The 21,208-nt window shown below is 43.3% G+C and overlaps 2 protein-coding genes across 5 annotated transcripts in view; both read left to right on the forward strand.

Moving 5' to 3' along the window:
* Window positions 1-248: 248 nt before the first annotated feature.
* Window positions 249-21,208, forward strand: part of LOC147009432 (uncharacterized) — a 47,370-nt gene continuing 26,410 nt past the window's right edge. The window contains exons 1-4 of one of the 4 annotated variants that reach the window (XM_085861782.1): window positions 249-478; window positions 5,599-5,681; window positions 13,812-14,006; window positions 14,649-14,759. In XM_085861782.1, coding sequence (XP_085717908.1) covers window positions 5,615-5,681; window positions 13,812-14,006; window positions 14,649-14,759 — 373 coding nt within the window. In that variant the 5' untranslated portion in view covers window positions 249-478; window positions 5,599-5,614. Of the gene's footprint in view, window positions 479-5,598; window positions 5,682-12,000; window positions 12,553-13,811; window positions 14,007-14,648; window positions 14,760-21,208 lie in introns of those variants that run through there. The other 3 variants (XM_085861785.1, XM_085861783.1, XM_085861781.1) reach the window with 3 other exon arrangements.
* LOC147009433 (uncharacterized) lies at window positions 15,816-19,751 on the forward strand. Its single transcript, XM_085862122.1, has one exon. The coding sequence runs from the start codon at window positions 15,955-15,957 to the stop codon at window positions 17,050-17,052; it is 1,098 nt and encodes a 365-aa protein (XP_085718248.1). The 5' UTR covers window positions 15,816-15,954; the 3' UTR covers window positions 17,053-19,751.

The raw sequence follows: 21,208 nt of genomic DNA on the forward strand, positions 1-21,208 counted from the left end.
GTTCCATAGTTGTTGGGCTTCAACGAAAGCAGGATCCAAACCACTGTTATCAATAAGTTTTCCCACGGCTTTCAGGGGCAGCACACTCAACAACAACATGTCCACAACCTTCGGTGGTGCTGAACCGAATGCCGAGGTATTCTCTCTCCAAGTGTTGAAGATGCCTTGAGGAAGGTGTATATTCCAGCTTGGCATGTCGGACCGTCTTTTTTTTCCTCCTCGTTTTTATCCAGGGTTGAATATTTTTGTGTAATATTTTAAAACTGGAAGTGATGTTCTTGTAATACACGGTAGATGGTGTGAGAGGGATTCGATAGCAGTAACATATAACGTTGGAGAGGGATTCGTGAGAAGTAACATAGTATGGAAAAGAAGAAGAAGAGTCGTGCCTAGTTAAGGCGTGGATGAAGTGTGGATGAAGCGTGGATCCGTGTTCCCGGGACACGAACAGCGAAAGAAACATTTTCCAAAGCGAGTTGTGAGTAAAGAGAGTCTTGTACAGATTTCTGGTTTTGAAACATCTTCGTGAGGAGCACGAAAGCTCGTGGTATAGGCGGTGTTGTGCACTTTGCGATGTTTCCATGGTAACCCTCGAGAGTCCAGATTCGAGAATATCCACCGATGTGCAGCACAGGATTTCAGTTTATTATACTTGTTAGATCTACTGAAATCTACATAACACGTTCATTAATATCCGGTCAGACCTTGTGTAACGTTCCGAATTGGTTCTTGAGGAGAGATTGTTCGACAATTTATCGCTAAACGAGCTCATTATAACTGTGTGTGGAGAAACGTTCCCAACAATGTCATCGTTTACCGATAAACACAATGGAGGGTTTTCACAAATATCCCATGATGCTGTGCGCGCCGCCATGTTTCTTGTGTCCATTTCCATGGCAACGACAGGATCAGTTGTTCCACAATCTCGTGATTCTGACTTCCTGCGATGGAAGGTTTCGGTAATTATTTTCCCTTGTTCGGTCTTGTTTCGTTTGCCAACCAATATGGCGTCCGCGCACTGCATCATGGGTACTGAAACTCCTCCATCGGACATCCTCCTTGGGTATCACCATTAAATATACAGCTGTTATCAAGACTTCATTATTTATACAAATACAATGTTAACAATTAAACACACTCGATTAATATGGAATAGGCAAAGCCTGGAAGCGAACGTAGAATTCTTCTTACATTAGCTTCTGACTTTACCTATAACTTGTTGACAACTGTATACGCAATTTCCGGTTACTTCGGCCTGGATTCGGGATCAGCGATCAAATAACGTAAATCACGATTAAAAATTATTTTTTGATGATGCGGGAGATATCTTTATTAAAATCAGTGGAGGAAATATACACCATGTCTGATATTATTTGGGTGTTTTATGTTTCCGACGATGCCTTTATCTCCCGGCATGCATCATTCCCCATGACAAAAACCGGAAACAAAAAAAAACCAGAAACAAAAAAAAAAACAGAAACAAAAAAAAAAACGGAAGCAAAAGGGTCATAGCCAACCACGCGGATTCACAATTTCCATGGTATTGTGTTGTTTTTGTTGTTTCCTATTCTCTCATGTGCACGCGTTAAGTAATATTCACAAGATAGAAATAAAACCCAATCGTGTTTATACACCGCACAGCATTTAAAAACAACCGGAAGCAAAAGGTCAGCTAACGACACGGATTCCAAATAGCCAGGGGGATTGTGTTGTTGTTGTTGTTGTTTCCTATTCTCTCACGTGCACGCGTTAAGTATGAAGCTCACTGCGTTCGCTATGAATCACTCATAGAGCGACATTTGGTGAAACTGAACAAACTATAATGGTCCTCAGTGGATCACATGCCTCAACCAGGCTGAACAAGAAAGGTTTTGTGATTGGCCCCACTATCCCACTGATGGCCTGATCTGAATCAAAGTCAAATCGGCTTTTGTTCTCATCACAAAAAACAAACAAAAAAACATCATGAGCTTGTTCTCAACACAAAAACAAAAAAAACATCATGAGCTTGTTCTCAACACAAAAACAAAAAACAACATCATGAGCTTGTTCTCATCACAAAAACCAAAAAAAACATCATGAGCTTGTTCTCATCACAAAAACAAAAAAAACATCATGAGCTTGTTCTCATCACAAAAACAAAAAAACATCATGAGCTTGTTCTCATCACAAAAACAAAAAAAACATCATGAGCTTGTTCTCATCACAAAAACAAAAAAACATCATGAGCTTGTTCTCATCACAAAAACAAAAAAAACATCATGAGCTTGTTCTCATCACAAAAACAAAAAAAACATCATGAGCTTGTTCTCATCACAAAAACAAAAAAAACATCATGAGCTTGTTCTCATCACAAAAACAAAAAAAACATCATGAGCTTGTTCTCATCACAAAAACAAAAAAAACATCATGAGCTTGTTCTCATCACAAAAACAAAAAAAACATCATGAGCTTGTTCTCATCACAAAAACAAAAAAAAACATCATGAGCTTGTTCTCATCACAAAAACAAAAAAAACATCATGAGCTTGTTCTCATCACAAAAACAAAAAAAACATCATGAGCTTGTTCTCATCACAAAAACAAAAAAACATCATGAGCTTGTTCTCATCACAAAAACAAAAAAAAACATCATGAGCTTGTTCTCATCACAAAAACAAAAAAAAAACATCATGAGCTTGTTCTCATCACAAAAACAAAAAAAAAACATCATGAGCTTGTTCTCATCACAAAAACAAAAAAAACATCATGAGCTTGTTCTCAACACAAAAACAAAAAAAACATCATGAGCTTGTTCTCAACACAAAAACAAAAAAAACATCATGAGCTTGTTCTCATCACAAAAACAAAAAAAACATCATGAGCTTGTTCTCATGCTCTCAAAAAAACTCATCCACATTGTTTTGTTGTAACCCGTCCACAACGTTTTAAGATATAAAAAAATACATTTAAATATATATATATATATATATATATATATATATATATATATATATATATATATATATATATATATATATATATATATATATATATATATATAGTTTTGAGCACCATCTCTCAATGGTGAGGTATCACAAGGAAATCGGACACACTTGGAGGCCATTCAGCCCATCATGCCCGCACCACATCAATTTATCAACACAAGAGATCCAAAGAAGAAAATGCAAAAAAAAAAAAGTCATTGTACTTTTTGTATTTTTTTTTTTCTTCAGGGTAGGGGGCATGGGCTGGTTAAAAATCGCACATCAACCACACAATACCCCTTGATGAGACCCCCACCAACAGCACTCCATACACATGCAAACCATCAATGCTCAAACTACCCAAGCTTGAGTCCTGCCAAAATCCCTCAACCTATCTATCTCCATATCTTCCAGGAACCTATCTAATTCCAACTCAAACTTATCTACTGTTTCTGCTGCCCCCGATAAACCCCGATTTGCTTTACCTATAGCTGCCTGCTTACCTCCCATATCTATTACCACCCCCAGATCCTTCTCCTGTGTGACACGCTCCAAAATTGCCCCTTACATCATGTAATCTCTATTTTCATTGTTCTTTCCCATCCCCAACGCCTTCCACTTGCTCAGGTTAAATTCCACCTGCCAATCTTCTGCCAAATCTATACAAGTATCAATACTTTCCTGAATCTGATCACCACCCCTTCTGCTATCCACCTCACCTCCAAGCTTTGTGCCATCCGCAAATTTGGAAAGCTTACTCTTCACCCCATTATCCAAATCGTTGATGTAAATATTGAATAGTAATGGTCCGAGTACTGATCCCTGAGGTACCCCACGACTTATATCCTCCCAGCAAGACATCCTCCCACTCACAGCCATTCTTTTCTTCCTACCACAAAGCCAATTGGCAATCCAATTCACCACCTGAGCAGCCACTTGTCAAGCCCTCACCTTGGCTCACAACCTCTAATGTGCTACCTTATCAAATGCCTTCTTAAAGTCTAGATATACAATGTCCACTGCCTTTCCCTCAACTCACCAATCAGACACTGCTTCATAGGACTCTAAAAGATTTGCTAGACAGGAACTATTTTTGGTAAACCCACGCTGACTTCCTTTAATTAGTTTGTATTTGTTTCAATGGTTCCTCATGTGGTCCATAATTAATGTCTGCAACACTTTCCCCACAACTGAAGTCAAAACGAACAGGTCGATAATCTTTATTCCAGCAATTCTTCTCTCAATCCTTTCTTAAATAATGGTGTTACATTTGCGACTCTCCAATCCTCCGGTACCTGTCCTGACTCCAGTGAGCTGTTGGAAATATCCGTTAACATCTCGCTTACCTGCTCAGCCACCTCCATCAATACTTTCGGGTGCATATTATCTGGACCCGGAGCCTTATCTTCTTTTAGATTACCGAGCTGTTCCTTTACTTCCTCCACTCCCACCTGGATCTTCTGGAAACCCCTTTCTCACCTCCTTGATAGATACTCTCAGCTATTGGTAATTCTCCTGACTGTTCTTGTGTAACAGTTGAAGCAAAACACCTGTTTAATAAGCCTGCCATCTTACTTCCATCACTAACCACTCTCCCGATGCTATTCCTCAATGGGCCCACACTGGTCCTAACCTGTTCTTTTCCCCTGATATACTTTAAGAATGCCTTGCTATTATGTTTTATATTCATGGCCATGTCCTGCGCGTTCTCTCTTTTGGCTTGCCGAGTTGTTTTCTTAACTTGCCTATGCTTACTCCGATAGTGATATAAATATAACTCCAATCCTGTTATTTTATCTATATATTACTAAAGCTCTTATCTTGTATGTATGTATGTATGTATGTATGCATGTATGTATGTATGTTCCCGAAATACGGCCAAAACGGTACACGATAGCGCAAACATTTTCGGCTCACCTTACTCACCATTCTCCTGCGGTGTGCAGTATCAAGTTTCGTTAAAATCGGGCAACGAAAAAATTATTATAAAATCGATTCCTGATTCAGTCAAGTACTCTTCGGGAGAATTTGATCAATGCAAACAACCTCAGCGGTATAGTTCGCTGAAGCTATCTTTTTTTTTTTTCCTTGAAATGATTTATTTAAAAATCTCAAACATTTTGTATACACCAAGAACGATTTATTTTTAAGCATAAAATAAACATTGCCATTTTGATCGAATACTTCCGTGTTCATTAATAAATAAAATTGTGTTTAGAAGATTACGCACAATAATTTCTTTGACTTTCTTTTCTCTGGTCTTTTTTTCACATTGACGCGCAATATCAAGTGTCGTTCAAATCGGGCAACGAAAAAAAAATATTAAAAAATCAATTCCTGCTTCAGTCAAGTACTCTTTGGGAGGATTTGATCAATGCAAACAATCTCAGAGGTATAGTTCGCTGGAGCAATTTTATTATTTTTTTTTTTTGAAATGATATTTTTTTATCAACCGCTGTCACAACCGGAACCCAACGGGTTCACGGGTCGTCTAGTACCTAATAAATGCCTTCTGCTTCTCCTTAATAGCATTCCTTTTCTCACTACTCAACCACCCTGGTCTCTTTCAGCTTCTAGTTTTACACCTCATTGGAATGTACTTACTCTGCACTTTGTACATTTGGTCCTTGAAGGTTTCCCATTTCTCTGATGCTGACTATCCTGTTGTTGGAGTCTCCCAATCTACATCACCCAACTCTCTCCTCGTACCCTCAAGGTTTGCCTTCCTGAAATCTAATAGCCTAACTCTTCCATCCTGTCAATTCCCTCCTTTATGTCGCCCCCTTTCTCTTGATACAATGCTGTCTTTTACCCAGATTGCTACTCCTCCTCCTATTGTCTCCTTCCTATCACACCGATACACCTTGCAGCCTTCCAATCCTGTCCTCCAGTTACTCTCCTCCTGAAACCATGTCTCACTCACTGTAACTATAATGTACTCCTCCCGATCCACTTTGGCTTCAAGCTCTTCTCTCTTATCATTTAAACTCCTGGCATTGTTATGGAATATGTTGAACTTTTCCCTTCCTTTTTTTTTTTTGAGATAAGAAAGAGATTAGTTGGGAGAATGGGGGATGTTTGGAAAGTGGGGAGGATCAAAATTGAAGGTAATGGGGAGGATAGAAATTGAAGGTAATGGGGAGAAAAAACAAACAAACACAAAAAAAAAAACGATCGAACACCGAGTGGAACCGGTAGGCCTCAAGCCTAGGCCTAGGCCTCAAGCACCAGATAAGAACGTCGACAAAAATACTCACAAAATAGCACGATTTTTGAAACAAAACCTAACTAGCAACACACAGTAACATGTAGGTGAGAAAATTAAACAGTTAAAACGGGACAAATAACAACCGGAAACTTAGCTTTGAGAACGTCAGCAGGGAGCCCCGAAGGAGACCTCTCGCTGCTCCAAAACCGGAAGCGGAAAATTGAAATTGAACTGTTGAAATTGAAAATTGAACAGAATTCCTGAAATTCTGTTTTTTAGCCTGGCCTTACTCATCACAATTACATCATCAGTTCCTTCCTCAACACCTTCTCCACCCTCCATCCATTGGGACCATACTCTGTGCAGAGCGTTGGTGCTGCTTAAACAGTCTCCTTTGTTATTGGGCACAATCCTGGATGGGTCACCACTCCGACACAGGATACCAGCAAGCCGGCACTCATTTTGCCGACCTCGGAGGATGATAGGCCGAGTTAACCCCACCTGGTGTTAATTCAACAGCTGAGTGGAATTTGAACTCAGGACCCTAGGATCCCAAGTCCACCACCCTAACTATTAAGCCAACAAAACTTGGATTCCTTCCTCAATTCGCACTGCAAACCTTGCTGCCCCCTTTCTATTTAATATTTGGCCATCATTCTGTAAACACTCACTTTGTCCCCTAAATGATTCCCACTGCTTCTTAAATGTAAAACCTTCCTCCTAACACCATTCTTCCTGCCATTGGTTGATGTCTATCACTCTGCTCATAATTTCTATATCATTCTCTAATCTTGGGAGAATCCCAGAAAACATTACGTCACAACCCTTTGCATTCAGCCGCTTACCCAATATATCCTGCATACATTTTCAAAACCTTTGAGTGAACTTTCCCTAAATCATTCGCTCCTTTGTGTACCACAACCAACTTCTTCCTGCCGTGACCCGATACAACATAGTTTACCCTTCCTTCAATATTCCTAACTCCCGCTCCTTCAAAACTCCACTGAATTCTACGTCTACGATCCTTCCTGCAGAATGAAGAATCCACATATTTAATACTCTCATCACCCACAAAAACTGTCTCCCATAACTCATTTCTACCAAATTATATTGCTGCACCTTTACCACTCCCTAAATTCACTTCACCGTCACCACTGCCTGCACCTGCTGCACCGTCATCACTGCCTGCACCTTCTGCACCTCCACCACTGCCTGCACCCGCTGCATCTCCACCACTGCCTGCACCCACTGCACCGTCAACAGCTCCTGTCCCCGCTGCACCGACACCACCTCCTGCCCCCGCTGCACCGTCACCCCCGCCTGCCCCCGCTGCACCGTCACCCCCACCTGGCCCTGCTGCACCGTCACCCCCACCTGCCCCTGCTGCACCGTCACCCCCGCTGCACCGTCACCCCCACCTGCCCCCGCTGCACCGTCACCCCCGCTGCACCGTCACCCCCACCTGCCCCCGCTGCACCGTCACCCCCGCCTGCCCCCGCTGCACTGTCACCCCCACTGCACCGTCACCCCCGCCTGTCCCCGCTGCACCGTCACCCCCACCTGCCCCCGCTACACCGTCACAATGGCTTGCCCCCTTTCATCCCCCCTTACAGGGGAATTCTCGCATTGTGTTCCTCCAAGCCCATCCCTCGGTCCCTGACCACAAATCTCCACTCAGCTTGTTCGCAAACTCCTCAGCTACCCTCTCATCCTTGAGCTTGCCAACATCCAGCCAAGGCTGGGATGGTACCATTCTCCTGGATATAAGGTGCAACTTCAGAGTTGCTACAACAAGCCGGTGGTCAGTATTGAGGAACTGAGCACTCCTGTAGACCCTGCAGTTCTGGATCATCCTCCAACGACCATCAACGAGGACATGGTCAATCTCCTTTGCCATACCACCAGTATTGGAATACCAAGTCCAGCGATGAGTTTGTGGGTGCTGAAACCATGAACCTGCCACCCTAAGTCCATGACTTCTTGCAAAGTCAAGGAACTTAGTGCTATTCTGGTTCACAGTTCCTGACCCATGGGGACCAACACACACCTCATAACCATCCCTATCAGTTCCAGTTGATGCATTGAAATCCCCCAAGACGAGAAGTGTATCTCGTCTGGGGCACTGATCAACCACGGACTCGAGCGTGGCGGAGAATGTGTCCTTCACGGTGAGGTCACTCGCCTCAGTCGGAGCATAGACAGAGACCAGGGAAATGACACCTAAGGAGTGACGAATCCTAAGGCCTAAGTCACATTTGCTCTACGGCGAGGATATGGCGACCGTATTCCCTCTGAATTGACAGAAACGTGCGGCGGCCGCAGAGTTTCTGAGGTGGCCTCAGGGTGGCCCTACGCCGTTTGGCTATATTTTACAGGCCGTAAGGTCGCCGTGGAATTATAACGCGGAGTTATAACTTTTTTCATTTCTACGTTCGCAGTAGCAATTCGACAAGCCGAAAAAAAAAAACTGGTAAAAAAAAATTAAAATAATTAACCTATTCGTTACCATCTGTCTGGCCGCACGTTCGCCTTAGGGCCCCCCTGCGGTGCCCCTGCGGTCACCTTGCGTCTGCCTTGAAAATTCTATGGCCGCCGCAGGAACGCCCTAAGGTCACCATGCGACATCAAATCAAAGACCGTACGGCAACCCCACGTGTTCGGTCTCCACAATTTATAAATACGCCGTGCAGCTCTCCGAAAATTAAAAACATATGTGACTGCTACATTGTGTGACCGTGGAAATACTGCGGCCGCCGTATAATTGCTAGTGGCCTTAGATTTTGGCCGACAACCCGACCATGGAACAGGTTAGTACAGGTTTACATGATACCTGTAGCAAGTTACAGATCTAATCTGGCCTGATCTGACTTAAATTATGGGTTTCCTGGGTCAAAACTAAGATCCATGCTTTCATTGACATCTTGGATGCTGCTGTCTTGTCGGTTCTTGTTTGTGGTGAGGATGTTGAGGTCACGGAGATATTCACTTTCCTCGACAGTGATATTCATGTCTCTGCTGGCTGTGGTCAACAGACGTCTGGGTCGGGCCTGGGGAGTCATGGATTAACTGGATAATGGGGTGTGGCACTTTCGGTACCTGTGCAGATGGACAAAAGTCTGAGTCTTCAGGTCCTTTGTGCTTCTAGTCTTACGCTACAGATGTGAGACTTGGATTCTGACCGGGGATCTGAGATGGAGACGTCATTCCTTGGGTAACAGGTTTCTTCGGAGAATCCTTGGCGATTGCTGGTCAGACCTTGTGTCCAACGAGTGGTTGCTGAGAGAGACTCAAATAAGATTTGTTACCTGCATAGTCTGTGAGCCTCAGTTGCAGCTGTATGGATGTGTGGCTCATTTTCCTGACACTAATCCTGCTCACCAGATGGGGTCTCAAGATGTATCCTGGGTAACCTCGCTGGTGTCTGAAGCTGCCATGTTTTATGGCCTGCTCAACCATACCTTGACTTGGAACAAGCTGCAACGATTTCTTAACGATAACGTTCCTACCCCCCCCGCCCCCCCACTTTCCTCACCCATAGTATCAAGTGCCTGTTTATCATAGCTACATTTTGCTAGATACATTGCAATGCTCATAAATGCTCGGAGATGCCAGCGTTTGTTGCTTTATTTCATTTCCGCACATGCGCTCGTCATGATTATCTCAAACTGAGGAGATTTACAAACCTTAAGCTCCAGAATCTAACTTCCAAGCGGTTCCGATTCCGATAAATGTGTTCATTTGTCCAATTCAGACATATTTGACATTTCGGCCGTCTCCGGGAGGTGTATGTTTAATGTGTTTCCAATCACATGCCAAACGAGCCGTTTCTTATGAACCGTTTCATTTGAGTGCTAAAGCCACTTGGAGAGCGCTCTCCAAGCTGCTTGGTTGTTCGTTTCAGTAAAAGTACCCGTTCTCTCAATGGAACATCGATTAGACAGACGTATGTTTCTGCCTGTGTCGGGCCATGCGGTGCTGTGCGGTTGGTGCCTCGGTATTTGTCTCATCCTCTGAAAATGTGCAATTTTATTTTTGTTAGACATCATTTTGTTTTACCTTTTTGTGTGATCTCCTTTTAAGAGAACCCACCCCTCACTTCAACATCGATACATATTGTTGCGGGCCGGGGGGTCGGGTGAAAAAATCACGAGGGGGGAAAGCTATCTTGGCTCCCACCAGACTCCCTGGAATTGTAGGCCATCGCACACGGATAATTCCGTGACGTGGTGGTTCACTAACCGACCGTGACGCCAATGACTCAACCGCGTGACCTAGGGTCCTCCCGTCTATGGGTTAACCGGGTTACCCAATTAATCACGTGATTTAATTACCAGGGAACATGCCCTCGGTACGCCTTTTCAGAACCGGATCACTTTACCGGACCGGATCAGATGCAGCCGAGCGACACTGCCAAGGACGTACTGGCTAAAAGGAACGGATCTTTGGGAATAAAGTCCCTGCTAAGCCATACTGGATCAATGAAAGAAAAGACAAAAACGAGCTGGGAACATTCCTAATAGTAATTTATTAACAAACAGGTGAGGAAGGGTATGTGGTATGATCAATAGATTTATTGGGGTATGGGAGCAGAGATAGGTGAGAAAGGTGTGGTGTGACAATAAACAAGCAACTTACAAAAGGGGACACAGAGCAGACTTAACGCAAAATAATAACAATCTATCTATAATTCCAGCAGTGTGTGTGTGTGTGTGTGTGTGTGTGTGTGTGTGTGTGTGTGTGTGTGTGTGTGTGTGTGTGTGTGTGTGTGTGTGTGTGTGTGTGTGTGTGTGTGTGTGTGTGTGTGTGTGTGTGTGTGTGTGTGTGTGTGTGTGTGTGTGTGTGTGTGTGTGTGTGTGACCGCTGTTTCTCGACAACCTCTGGTCCGATCTAATTGAAACTTGCCAGGTATATTGCTGGGGACCCGAGAATGTGCCTTTTCAAGGTTTGATATTAATCGGACAAGTGCTTCCCAAGTTATGGCCATTTATTTACCAAACCAATGGCAAGACACGTTGTTGCGTGGGCGTGGCCGATGGGAAAGGGAAGCACAGCCACGTTCCCCATTACGGGTTACAACATACGGGCTTCCGGAGAGTGATGACCGTGTATTCTAATAATTTCTCGATTTCTTATTCGCATTTATAGATAAACACAATGGCCCAAGTTATGATCGTTTTCATATTAGATGGTGTATAAATTTCGGGAACATCAGATTGCTGGTATGCTCCGAACCAGGAAGTAAATTTTTTCTCTCTCTTCTCTTCTCTTTTTATTTTTCCTTGCCACGACATTGCGAAAAGGTAAAATACGTTGGCGCTAATTGAATAATTGGGTATTAAAGCTAAATTGCGAATAATCGTAACTGCGAATCATATTTGAACTTCCGGGTGACGCACGTACGGGCACGTGAGAGCGAAGAAACGGCCTGTGTGGTTTATTTATTATTATTATTATTATTATTATTATTATTATTATTATTATATATTTTTTTCTTTTACAGGCACGAACTAGTAATAATAATAATCTTCTGCAGTCTTACTTACCTGTATGTGGACAGGTGCCAGGATACACACAGGCACACACAGACACAGAAACCCCGATGAAGAGGAGGTATTGCAGCAAGACAGGAGAGGAGTTGAGGCTACGGTCTTTTGGTATCTTTGCACACTTGCTCAAATGCGCCACCAATACATTTGGGGGTGGGGGTGCTCCGTGGTGCGGTACCCCCCTGAAAGCTCGCGTGCCGTCTCTTGCTTCGGGAGGGGGGTCACGTTGACACCGTTGGTGTGAAGGAGGGGCTTGAGTTGGGAGGGTGTAGTCCAGAGCGAGTGGATGGGTGGAGTCGGCATCGTGTGGGCAGAGTCCAGGCGATGACGTACGGAGTCGAAGAACAGCTGGAGGCGAGGCAGGGCAGAGCGAGATCGAAGGCTCGGCTCGGACCTTTATAGGCCACGCGGGGCGGGGGGCCACTCCGAAGCGCTGTGTCGTCACCCGAATCGGGCGCTCTGATTGGCCCCAAGCTCCGCGCAGCCCGGCCGTGATGGCCGGAAGCAGCAACATTCCACTTCCGGCAAGGTGACCCGGCACTGTGGAATCGTCTCGCTCCGACCCCACGACATGACATGAATCGCCCACACCGAACTCCGCGTCATGAACTGCCCTGCAGAAACCCCCGGGCCGAGCTCTGATGACCGGCCGAGGGTTCCGCATGCCTGCTTGGGCGCCCCGACCAGCGCCGGTCAATGCGCCTGCTCCGTGTGCGCTACGTGGCCCAAGCTGTACAACATGCCTCTGCCCGATCGCAGCTTCGCTGGCCCTCGAGGCGAGAAGACGTTCGCCGTCCGTGGAGAACATCCGCGGCCGCCAGCGAGGACCGAAGGTATGATGTTATGGCGAACCCATGCGCAGACAGTAAGATGTGTCCATTCGTGCCCTGCTCTGTACAATAACAAAGTGTTGTGAGCGGTGCACGGGTCTGCCTTCGAGAGCACGTTCCGTACAGTGCGCGTGGATCCGCCACGACCCATATGACCAGCGCTCGCGTTCGCCCGATTCTGCTATCGTGTGCGCGGAGCAAAACCCGATCGATATAATTCGTCCAGAAATGGGTTGAAAAGTACGTGCCGCCTGTGTCATGCACAACATGGCGTGGTTGTCGTTTTACTATTACCGGCATCTGACGATGTAGCTATTGGCACCAAGCGACTCGCCATGCTCTTGCCAATATTGGGTCATTTGCTTATGTGTTGTGCAAAACACCATCCGTACAGCCTCTTAAGAGATATTAATTCCTTTGCCTTTTCAATGCAACCAGCAATCTCCCCCCAGATCATCAGAATCTCGAGTCGATAATCTCGAGCTGCCGAGCATATTGTATAACTTGCCGCAAAAGTTGGGTTGAGGGATTGCTTGAGGATGGGAGCTCTACGCTGTTAATGCTCGTGCGGTGCCGTTATTGTGAGGGTATCGTGGTTTCCTTCCCTCCCCCCTCTCGCCCTATACCCGCCTCCTTTCTCTCTCGCTCCCTCTCCTTCTCTCTCCCCCCCCCTCCCCCTTATTGTCCCCATCAGCAAAGCGACGGGTTGTATTTGCTGGTATTTAATTCAGTTGTCCGGATACTACTTGGTAGTGTGATGAACTTGAACTGAATTCCATGTGAATGTTGTGGTGCCATCAGATTTTCCGAAAAATGGTTTCCTTATTTATTTCCTGAAAGCAATGTGGAGAAGCTGTCTACATATTTGCATGCGTGCTGCATGGATTGCATCTGAGCATAAATTAACCTGCATTTACATCCCCGGTGCTTGTGTGTATGGTCTTATCACCATTGAATGTCTTTATTCTAAAATTGCTGAACAGGCTCAGATTTTATATCAATATTGAAACGTTGGTATGTTTTATATGTGGCCAAATAACAATTTACATCAACATGGAATACAATTACAGTATTGTCTCGGCAACATGTACAATTTATTTATGAGGATGTCAAAGGGTGCGTGTATGTGTGTGGTGAACGTTTAAGGTGTTGTAACTGATTTGAGAAAAGGATAAGATATCACATACAGAGGTAGTTCACATGTCGGTACTCAGGGTGGAGTAAACATCAGTAAGAGTGGTGTGTTTACTGCTTCTTTAAAGGTTCACCCACCATGTACGCTCAAGTTGGCTGTTGGAAGGATTCCTGTCATGTGCAGTCGGAATCGGAACAGCTGACTGTGCTCGGGTGTGGAATGAAGGTTGAGGAGCTGGAAGGATCATCTGAGATTCTGCAGATAAAAATCGAGGATGTGAACTCGTTTGGTCTGGAAGAGGAGCAAAGTGACCAGCTGAATGGTGAGTTGTATGATCTTCCTCACTTCTAATGGGATCTGTGATTATCTAGCACTGATTTCTTATATTTTTGTGCACATGATAGAGATTCATGGAAGACAGTGCAGAATCGAAGAGAATCAAACGGAAAGGGGGAAACAACAGCAGCAGATTAGAAGTGAGAGTCAGATGAAGGGTAGGGAAGAAGGATACATGGGGGGTGAACAAGCTGCACGCAAGTGGAATTAAACACAAGAAGAAGAGAAAGGGGGGAAAAATAATCTCCAAAAAAACATATCATTGCAATTGTCTGTAATTTGTCACTCAAAGCAGCTTTTCGAGAAAACGTTCTAAATTTTCGGTTCTTGCCATTTTTCTTGCCTCCTTTATTTTGTTGGTTGTTATTTTGGGTGGTGGTGAAATTCCCACTGAAGTTGTGGCCTGGTGAGAAGCATCTCGTAACATCGAGGCACTTTGTACAGAACGTAATGCTCTGATATCGTCATCCTTTTATATTGTAATGCTTTTATTTTGTTTCTTTAACGAAGAAATCAAATCATTGATGCAATATTTATTTTGCCATATTAATAGTATGCAATGTGACACAAAACTGCATCTGTACATAACACAAGATTGCTTTCATTGAATAAAAGTTACTTTTTCCAGATTTATTTGTGAAAGTGGAAGTGAAAACCGAGCACGACACTGATGCCCACCTGAATCTACCAGAACCAAATGACTTTGAAGCTTCTTTCTTCAAGAGCCAACCCAATGAAGGTTTGTGTCAATGCCGACACATTTTGATTCGGACATTTTGATGATGAACTCTGGTGTTGGAAAAAAAAACACCCTACATTGTGATTTCATTGCTTTAATAAATAACCACGATGGTAGATCAACTTCTCCAACATCCATTATCGCTTTCATCATTTGGTGAATTACTGAAAAAAACAATAATGTACCTTGTTATAGCCTGTTATCCTAAATTTGTACAATAGTCAAATCTAATTGAGCTTTAATTTCACACTTTTTATTGATTTACTTTATGCTAGCAAAATACAACCCGTCACTTCACTGATGGGTCAATAACGTGGCCGGGGGAGGGGGGGGAGAAAGAGGGAGGGAGAGGGAGAGTGGAAGCAGGTGTAGGGTGACAGGGGAAAGGAGAGGCAGAGAGGATGAAGAAGGGGAAGTTAGGGGGGAGGTGGTGAGAGCGACACCTCACTAAATGTTGCTATTCACTGTGGGAGGGAGGGTTGCGTGACACACACACACACACACACACACACACACACACACACACACACACACACACACACACACACACACACACACACACACACACACACACATATTGTCTTTTATTTGTATAGATTGGTGATATTATATTTATTTGAAATTTATTTGTGATATAAGAAGGTCCAAGTGGTCTAAATGGTCAAGGGACTAAGCTACCTCATCTGTCTGATGGGTGTGAGGGGTCTAAATGGTCTGGAGGGTCTTGGGGGGGGGCTTTTGGGTCTTTGGTGACTTTTGGGTCTTTGGGGTGTTTTGAAACTTTGATTACTTTTGAGTCTTTGGGGACTTTTGGCTCTTTTGGGTCTCCAGGGTCTTTTGGGACTTCTGGGTCCTTGGGGTCTTTTGGGTCCTCGGGGACTTTTGGGTTATCTGGGTCTTTGGGAATTAACGTTCAACCAAGACGTGATTAATAGGCATATAGTCTTCATGGACTGACGGATGGCTTCACCGCCTCACCGACCGTGCTTTTCGTTTGTATTTGCATGGATGAACAGAATCTGATTTTTTTGTTGTTTTTTACAGGTCATGTGATATTGTATTTACAGGTGGACCCATTGAATCTACAACAGAGACTGCACCTACTTTTATTAACAGTTCAGACACACACCCACATGACTCACCAACTGAAACGAGCAATAGGAGTTTTTACAAACAAGATAAACTGAACAATGAAATGTTTGCAGAGAATAATTTTTACAAGCCGAACAAAGGAAAGAAAGCTGAACATTCATACAAATGCAAAACTTGTGGAAAATCGTTCAATCGGTCATTCAACCTTAAAAAGCACGTGACGATTCACAATGGTGAGCGCCCGTACAAATGTACAATTTGTGGAAAATCCTTCATTCATTCATCAGGCTTTAAAGTACACCTGAGAAATCACATTGGAGAGCGACCACACAAATGCCCAAGGTGTGAAAAATCCTTTCATTGGTCATCCAACCTGAAAACACACATGATAATTCACAGTGGAGAGTGCCCATACAAATGTACAAGTTGTGCAAAATCTTTCAATCGTTCATCCACCCTTAAAGCGCACATGACAATTCACAATGGTGAACACCAATACAAATGTACAATTTGTGGAAAATCTTTCAATTGGTCATCCAACTTTAAGTCACACATGGGAATTCACAATGAGGAACACCCATACAAATGTACAGTTTGTGGAAAATCTTACACTCGTTCATCCACACTTAAAGCGCACCTGACAATTCACAACGGTGAACGCCAATACAAATGTACAAGTTGTGGAAAATCTTTTAATCAGTCATGCGCTCTCAAAACACACTTGATGATTCACAACGGAGAACGCCCATACAAATGTACAGTTTGTGGAAAATCTTTTAATCAGTCATCCATCCTTAAAAGGCACATGAGCATTCACAATGGTGAGCGCCCACACAAATGTACAACTTGTGGAAAATCTTTCACTCGTTCATCCAATCTTAAGTCGCATGTGAAAATTCACAATTGTGAGCACCCATACAAATGTCCAAGTTGTGGCAAATCTTTTAATCAGTCATCCACCCTTAAAAAACACATGATAATTCATAATGGAAAAGGCCTGTCCAAATGCAAAGTTTGTGCAAAAATTTTTCATTGGTCATCAAACCTGAAAAGGCACATGACAATTCACAATGGAAAAAGCCTGTCCAAATGCAAAGTTTGTGCAAAATTTTTTAATTCGTCATACAACCTGAAAAGGCACATGAGAATTCACAATGGTGAGCATCCATCCAAACAACTCAATTTCTGGAAAAACTCGTAATCAGTCATCCATCCTTCAAACACACACAACAATACACAATAGAGAATGACAGTAGAAATGCACAGTTTGTAGACAATCTTTCAATCGGTCATCCCACCTGAAAAGGCTTATGGAAATTCACATTTGAGAACAAGGTTACCAACAAAGAGAATGTCAATGCAAATGCAAAATTTGTGTAAAACTTCATTAAATCATGCGAACTCATGAAATACTTTTTTATTTTCTTCTTTTATATGTGGATGAGGCTCGTGGAAGAGCTCGTACGAATACACTGATAGGGTATGGACACAACAGGACCAAATAACCAGTTGAGAGAGAGTGGGCAGAAACTCCAACAGCACAATTGAAGGCCACTAAAGAGGTAGACTTGGATAAATAATGGGTGTGGGGAGGAATGGGAGGCAGGAGAGGATGCAGAGTGGACACGATGGATACAGAAGGAAAATCTCAGGAGGGTAAAATGGAAATTTGGAAGGAGGATGAATTCGATAAAGAGGATTTTCCAGAGTTAGAGAGAGCCAATCATTTCTGAAGATTTCGAATAGGACTGGGCCCAAAACACAATTTGTGGAAAATCTCAGTCAGTAATCCCACATGAGAAGTCACATGAGACAATGTCCACACCGATGCACAATTTGCAAAAAATCCTTCACTAGTTATTATTGAAATTTAAGCAGTTTAATGTTTCAATGTACTCTGAAATTAAAGCATAGAACAAATAAACAATTGCAGATAAAAAAGAAATCATGGAATCGTTTTGTTAAACAAAATTTAATCGAAATTTTTGACTCATCAAAGTTGCCTCCTTTTGCAGATATAACAGCCGAACATACTCGTGGGATTCTTTCTCCAATGGAAATCAAATATTGTTTGGAAAGTTCTTCCCAACACTGTTGCAGAAGTTCCCACAAATGTGTTGCACTTGTAGGTTGCTTTGGTTTTCACCCTTTTCTCGAGTTCATCCAAAACCAGCTCGATGGGGTTTAAGTCTGGAGACTGTGCTGGCCATTCCATGATTTGAAGCCTACCGTCTTGTTCTTTTCTTCTAAGATAGTTCTGACATAGCCTGGAGGTATGTTTTGGGTCGTAATCTTGCTGTGGGATGAACCCCTGACCAACTAGGCGTAGATCAGAAGGTATTGCATGGCGCTGCAAAATGCTGAACCGTTTTGATACAGGGTGCCAGTCACTCTGTGCAAGTCGCCGACTGGATCCAGCAAAAGAGCCCCAGATCATCACGCTTCCTTCTCCATGCTTGACAGTTGGTGTCACACACTCACGAACTATCCTTTCACCCACTCGACAGCGTACAAAAACCCTGCTTGATGAACCGAAGATTTCAAATTTTGATTCATCGGTCCATAAGACCTTCTTCCAGTTTTCAGTAGACCACTGGCGGTGCTTCATGGCCCAGGCAAGCCTCTTTTTCTTATTTTGCCATCTCAGCAATGGCTTTGTTACTGCCACTCGACCTGTCGAACCTGCAACTTGAAGTCTTCTCTTCACAGTTGAAACTGAGACTTCCTTACTTCAACCGGCGTTAAGCTGTCCTTGAAGCTGCTGTCCTGCGAGCCGCCTATCACGCAAGCTGTTGACTCTCAGAAACTTGTCTTCTGATTGTGTTGTGGCTTTGGATCTACCAGACCTCTTCCTGTCACAGTTTCCTCCAGTTTCCAAATGCCTTTTGATGGTGTAGGAAACTTTACTCACTGTCACCTTGCCTAATTTGCACTTTCTCTAAAGGAAGGATCAACACTTTTAAGGGTTATAATGGTCTGTCTGTCTTCCTTTGTTAGCTGTCTTTTTTTTCGCCATTATGATCGTAATATACTACTACCTGCAGTGAAATATTGTCCAAATAATGCTTCAGAGGGTGTAGCAACACAGTCTGTTCCAACACTGCTTTTATACAGACAGAGGGTTTGTAACTAATCAACAAAATTTGGGACACCTGTAGGAATTTTTTGCATCAACTTTCAAGGCTTGATTTACTTCCATTAATGCAGAACAGCTGCAGTTGCGAACCCATTAATTGTTGCCTGAAAAGGGCCTTTTTTAACAACTCTAAAATTTACATTATTTTTCAGTTTTTGGTAACCTCAACTTTCTTTTTTAACCTCTGGCAATTTACCGCTTAGCTTTGTACCATTTCAGGTTATTCACTGGACTTGAACTTAAATTTCAGTAAAAACTGGAAAATGGGGGAGGTTCTAAAACTTTTGAGTTGTAGTGGACATACTTACATACATACATACATACATACATACATACATACATACATACATACATGCGCGCGTGCGCACGCACGCACACACACACACACACACACACACACACACACACAATCACAGATGTACGTAATGCATACGTATGTACAAACATACATACATACATCCATACACACATAACACGCATATACATATAATAGTATGATGATGATGATTTCCACAACTCCACTGAGTGAAATCACTATCAGTGATCCCAATAGAAAAGCCAGCATCCTGTGGGGGAAGCCACGTGATTGCCTTCAACCCAAGATTTCCCCAACATGGTGAACCCTTTTTAACGGAGGGCACACTTTTGGACTCGGACTTTCCAAGAAGTAAAAAAGGGACACAGATCCCTCCTATTAAGAGATAGTTTCAACAAGATATTGACTTGTCATGAAAATGCCTGTTTGAATAAAATGACATGTTGGAGCCACGGCCACACCGATTTATTTAAATAAGATGAAAATGTATGTAAGAGCCGCAGAGTGTGTTAGTGTAGCATGTTCACGACTCAGCACAGGTCTTGGGTTTGATTACTGAAGGAATAAATCTGAGAACAGCTGTTACTCTGATGCACTGCCAGGAGGGAGCGGTGCATTTCGGAGCATGCTGTCACATTTGAATTTCGATTATGGACGTTGAGTATCCCATGATACCTTTCTTATAGCTTGGCCTTTCATGTGGTGGTAGTCTTGTAACATTGCGTACTTTGGGTGAACAATCATATCTGGAATGGTGAGGAAATTGAGGTTTGGATAAGCATGCAATTTAAATAGTTTCTCCAAGGTGTTTCTCTGGACACTTGGTGGCACTCTACTCTATTTGCCAAGGTCTGTGTCTGTACACAAGGCTACTTTATTTCCTGGCTCACTGATGTTCTCCATGCTTTAAATCGGCATTTTCTCCCAAGAAGCACTATCCTTTGGAGCTAGTACGAGAGCCTGGAGATGTGCACATGAGCCTCTGAGCTGTCTCGCCTTTGTTTGAATCTCAACCCAGCTACAAACTGTCATCCTGTTTTTTCACATGCAGGGGAATTTCATCAATATGTGCACCATCTCTCGGATAGAAGTTAAGCTGAGTGTGATCATCAATTTGTGGACAATAAAGATCCCATGGTGTCTTTTGCGAAGAGTGTGCAAGTTATTACCAGCACCCTGAACAACTTACAAATACCTGCACATTTGGTTGAGTAACTTGTGCTGGAGTGTTGACCCACCCAGGATTGTAATCCTCACCAAGAAACTTCTTCGGCAGCACCGATGCCCTGTGTGGACCGAGAGCATGGTACCTGGTGATGAGTGTCCGTTCATCCCCTTTGTCATTGGAAGATCGAGTGCCCCAGAGCCAAGAAAATCTTGAAATCTAAGAAATTCTCACTTTGTCACCTTGTCTCTTTGGAAGGATTCAGTCCTGGAAAATGTCATGTGCTCATCCTGAACTTCTGGTTGTGGTTTTCTTTGTGTACTGATGTCCGTTTTGCTCCAAGAGAATAACTTCCAAATCAAAGGTAACCATTTTGACCAAGAACCGGTCCATTAACAGGGAAAGTGTAGGGTAGATGAAGAATTCCTAGATCTTGTCCAAGATTGCTTTTTAGCCCAGTTTGTTGATAAGCCCACTCGGGGGAGTCCAATGCCAGACCTTTTTAAAAGTAACGATCCCAATAAGGTGGAGGTAGGGGAGTATTTCGGATCAAGTGACCAAAATGTTGTGTGTGCAAAGATTCTGTTAAGGGTTGGAGTTCAGGATAGTAGAGTGTGGTAGAAACGGACTCTATTTCCACTCAGGTTCAGCATACAAAGGAGAATCTCTAATACAATACGTGCGTGCGCACTTGCGGGAGAAATCTCCACCAATGAAACTCTCAAATTAATGCCCTAATC

The sequence above is a fragment of the Eptatretus burgeri genome, chromosome 17 (assembly GCF_056783735.1).
Source record: "Eptatretus burgeri isolate ZD-2024b chromosome 17, Ebu_testis_v1, whole genome shotgun sequence".
Lineage (NCBI taxonomy): Eukaryota > Metazoa > Chordata > Myxini > Myxiniformes > Myxinidae > Eptatretus > Eptatretus burgeri.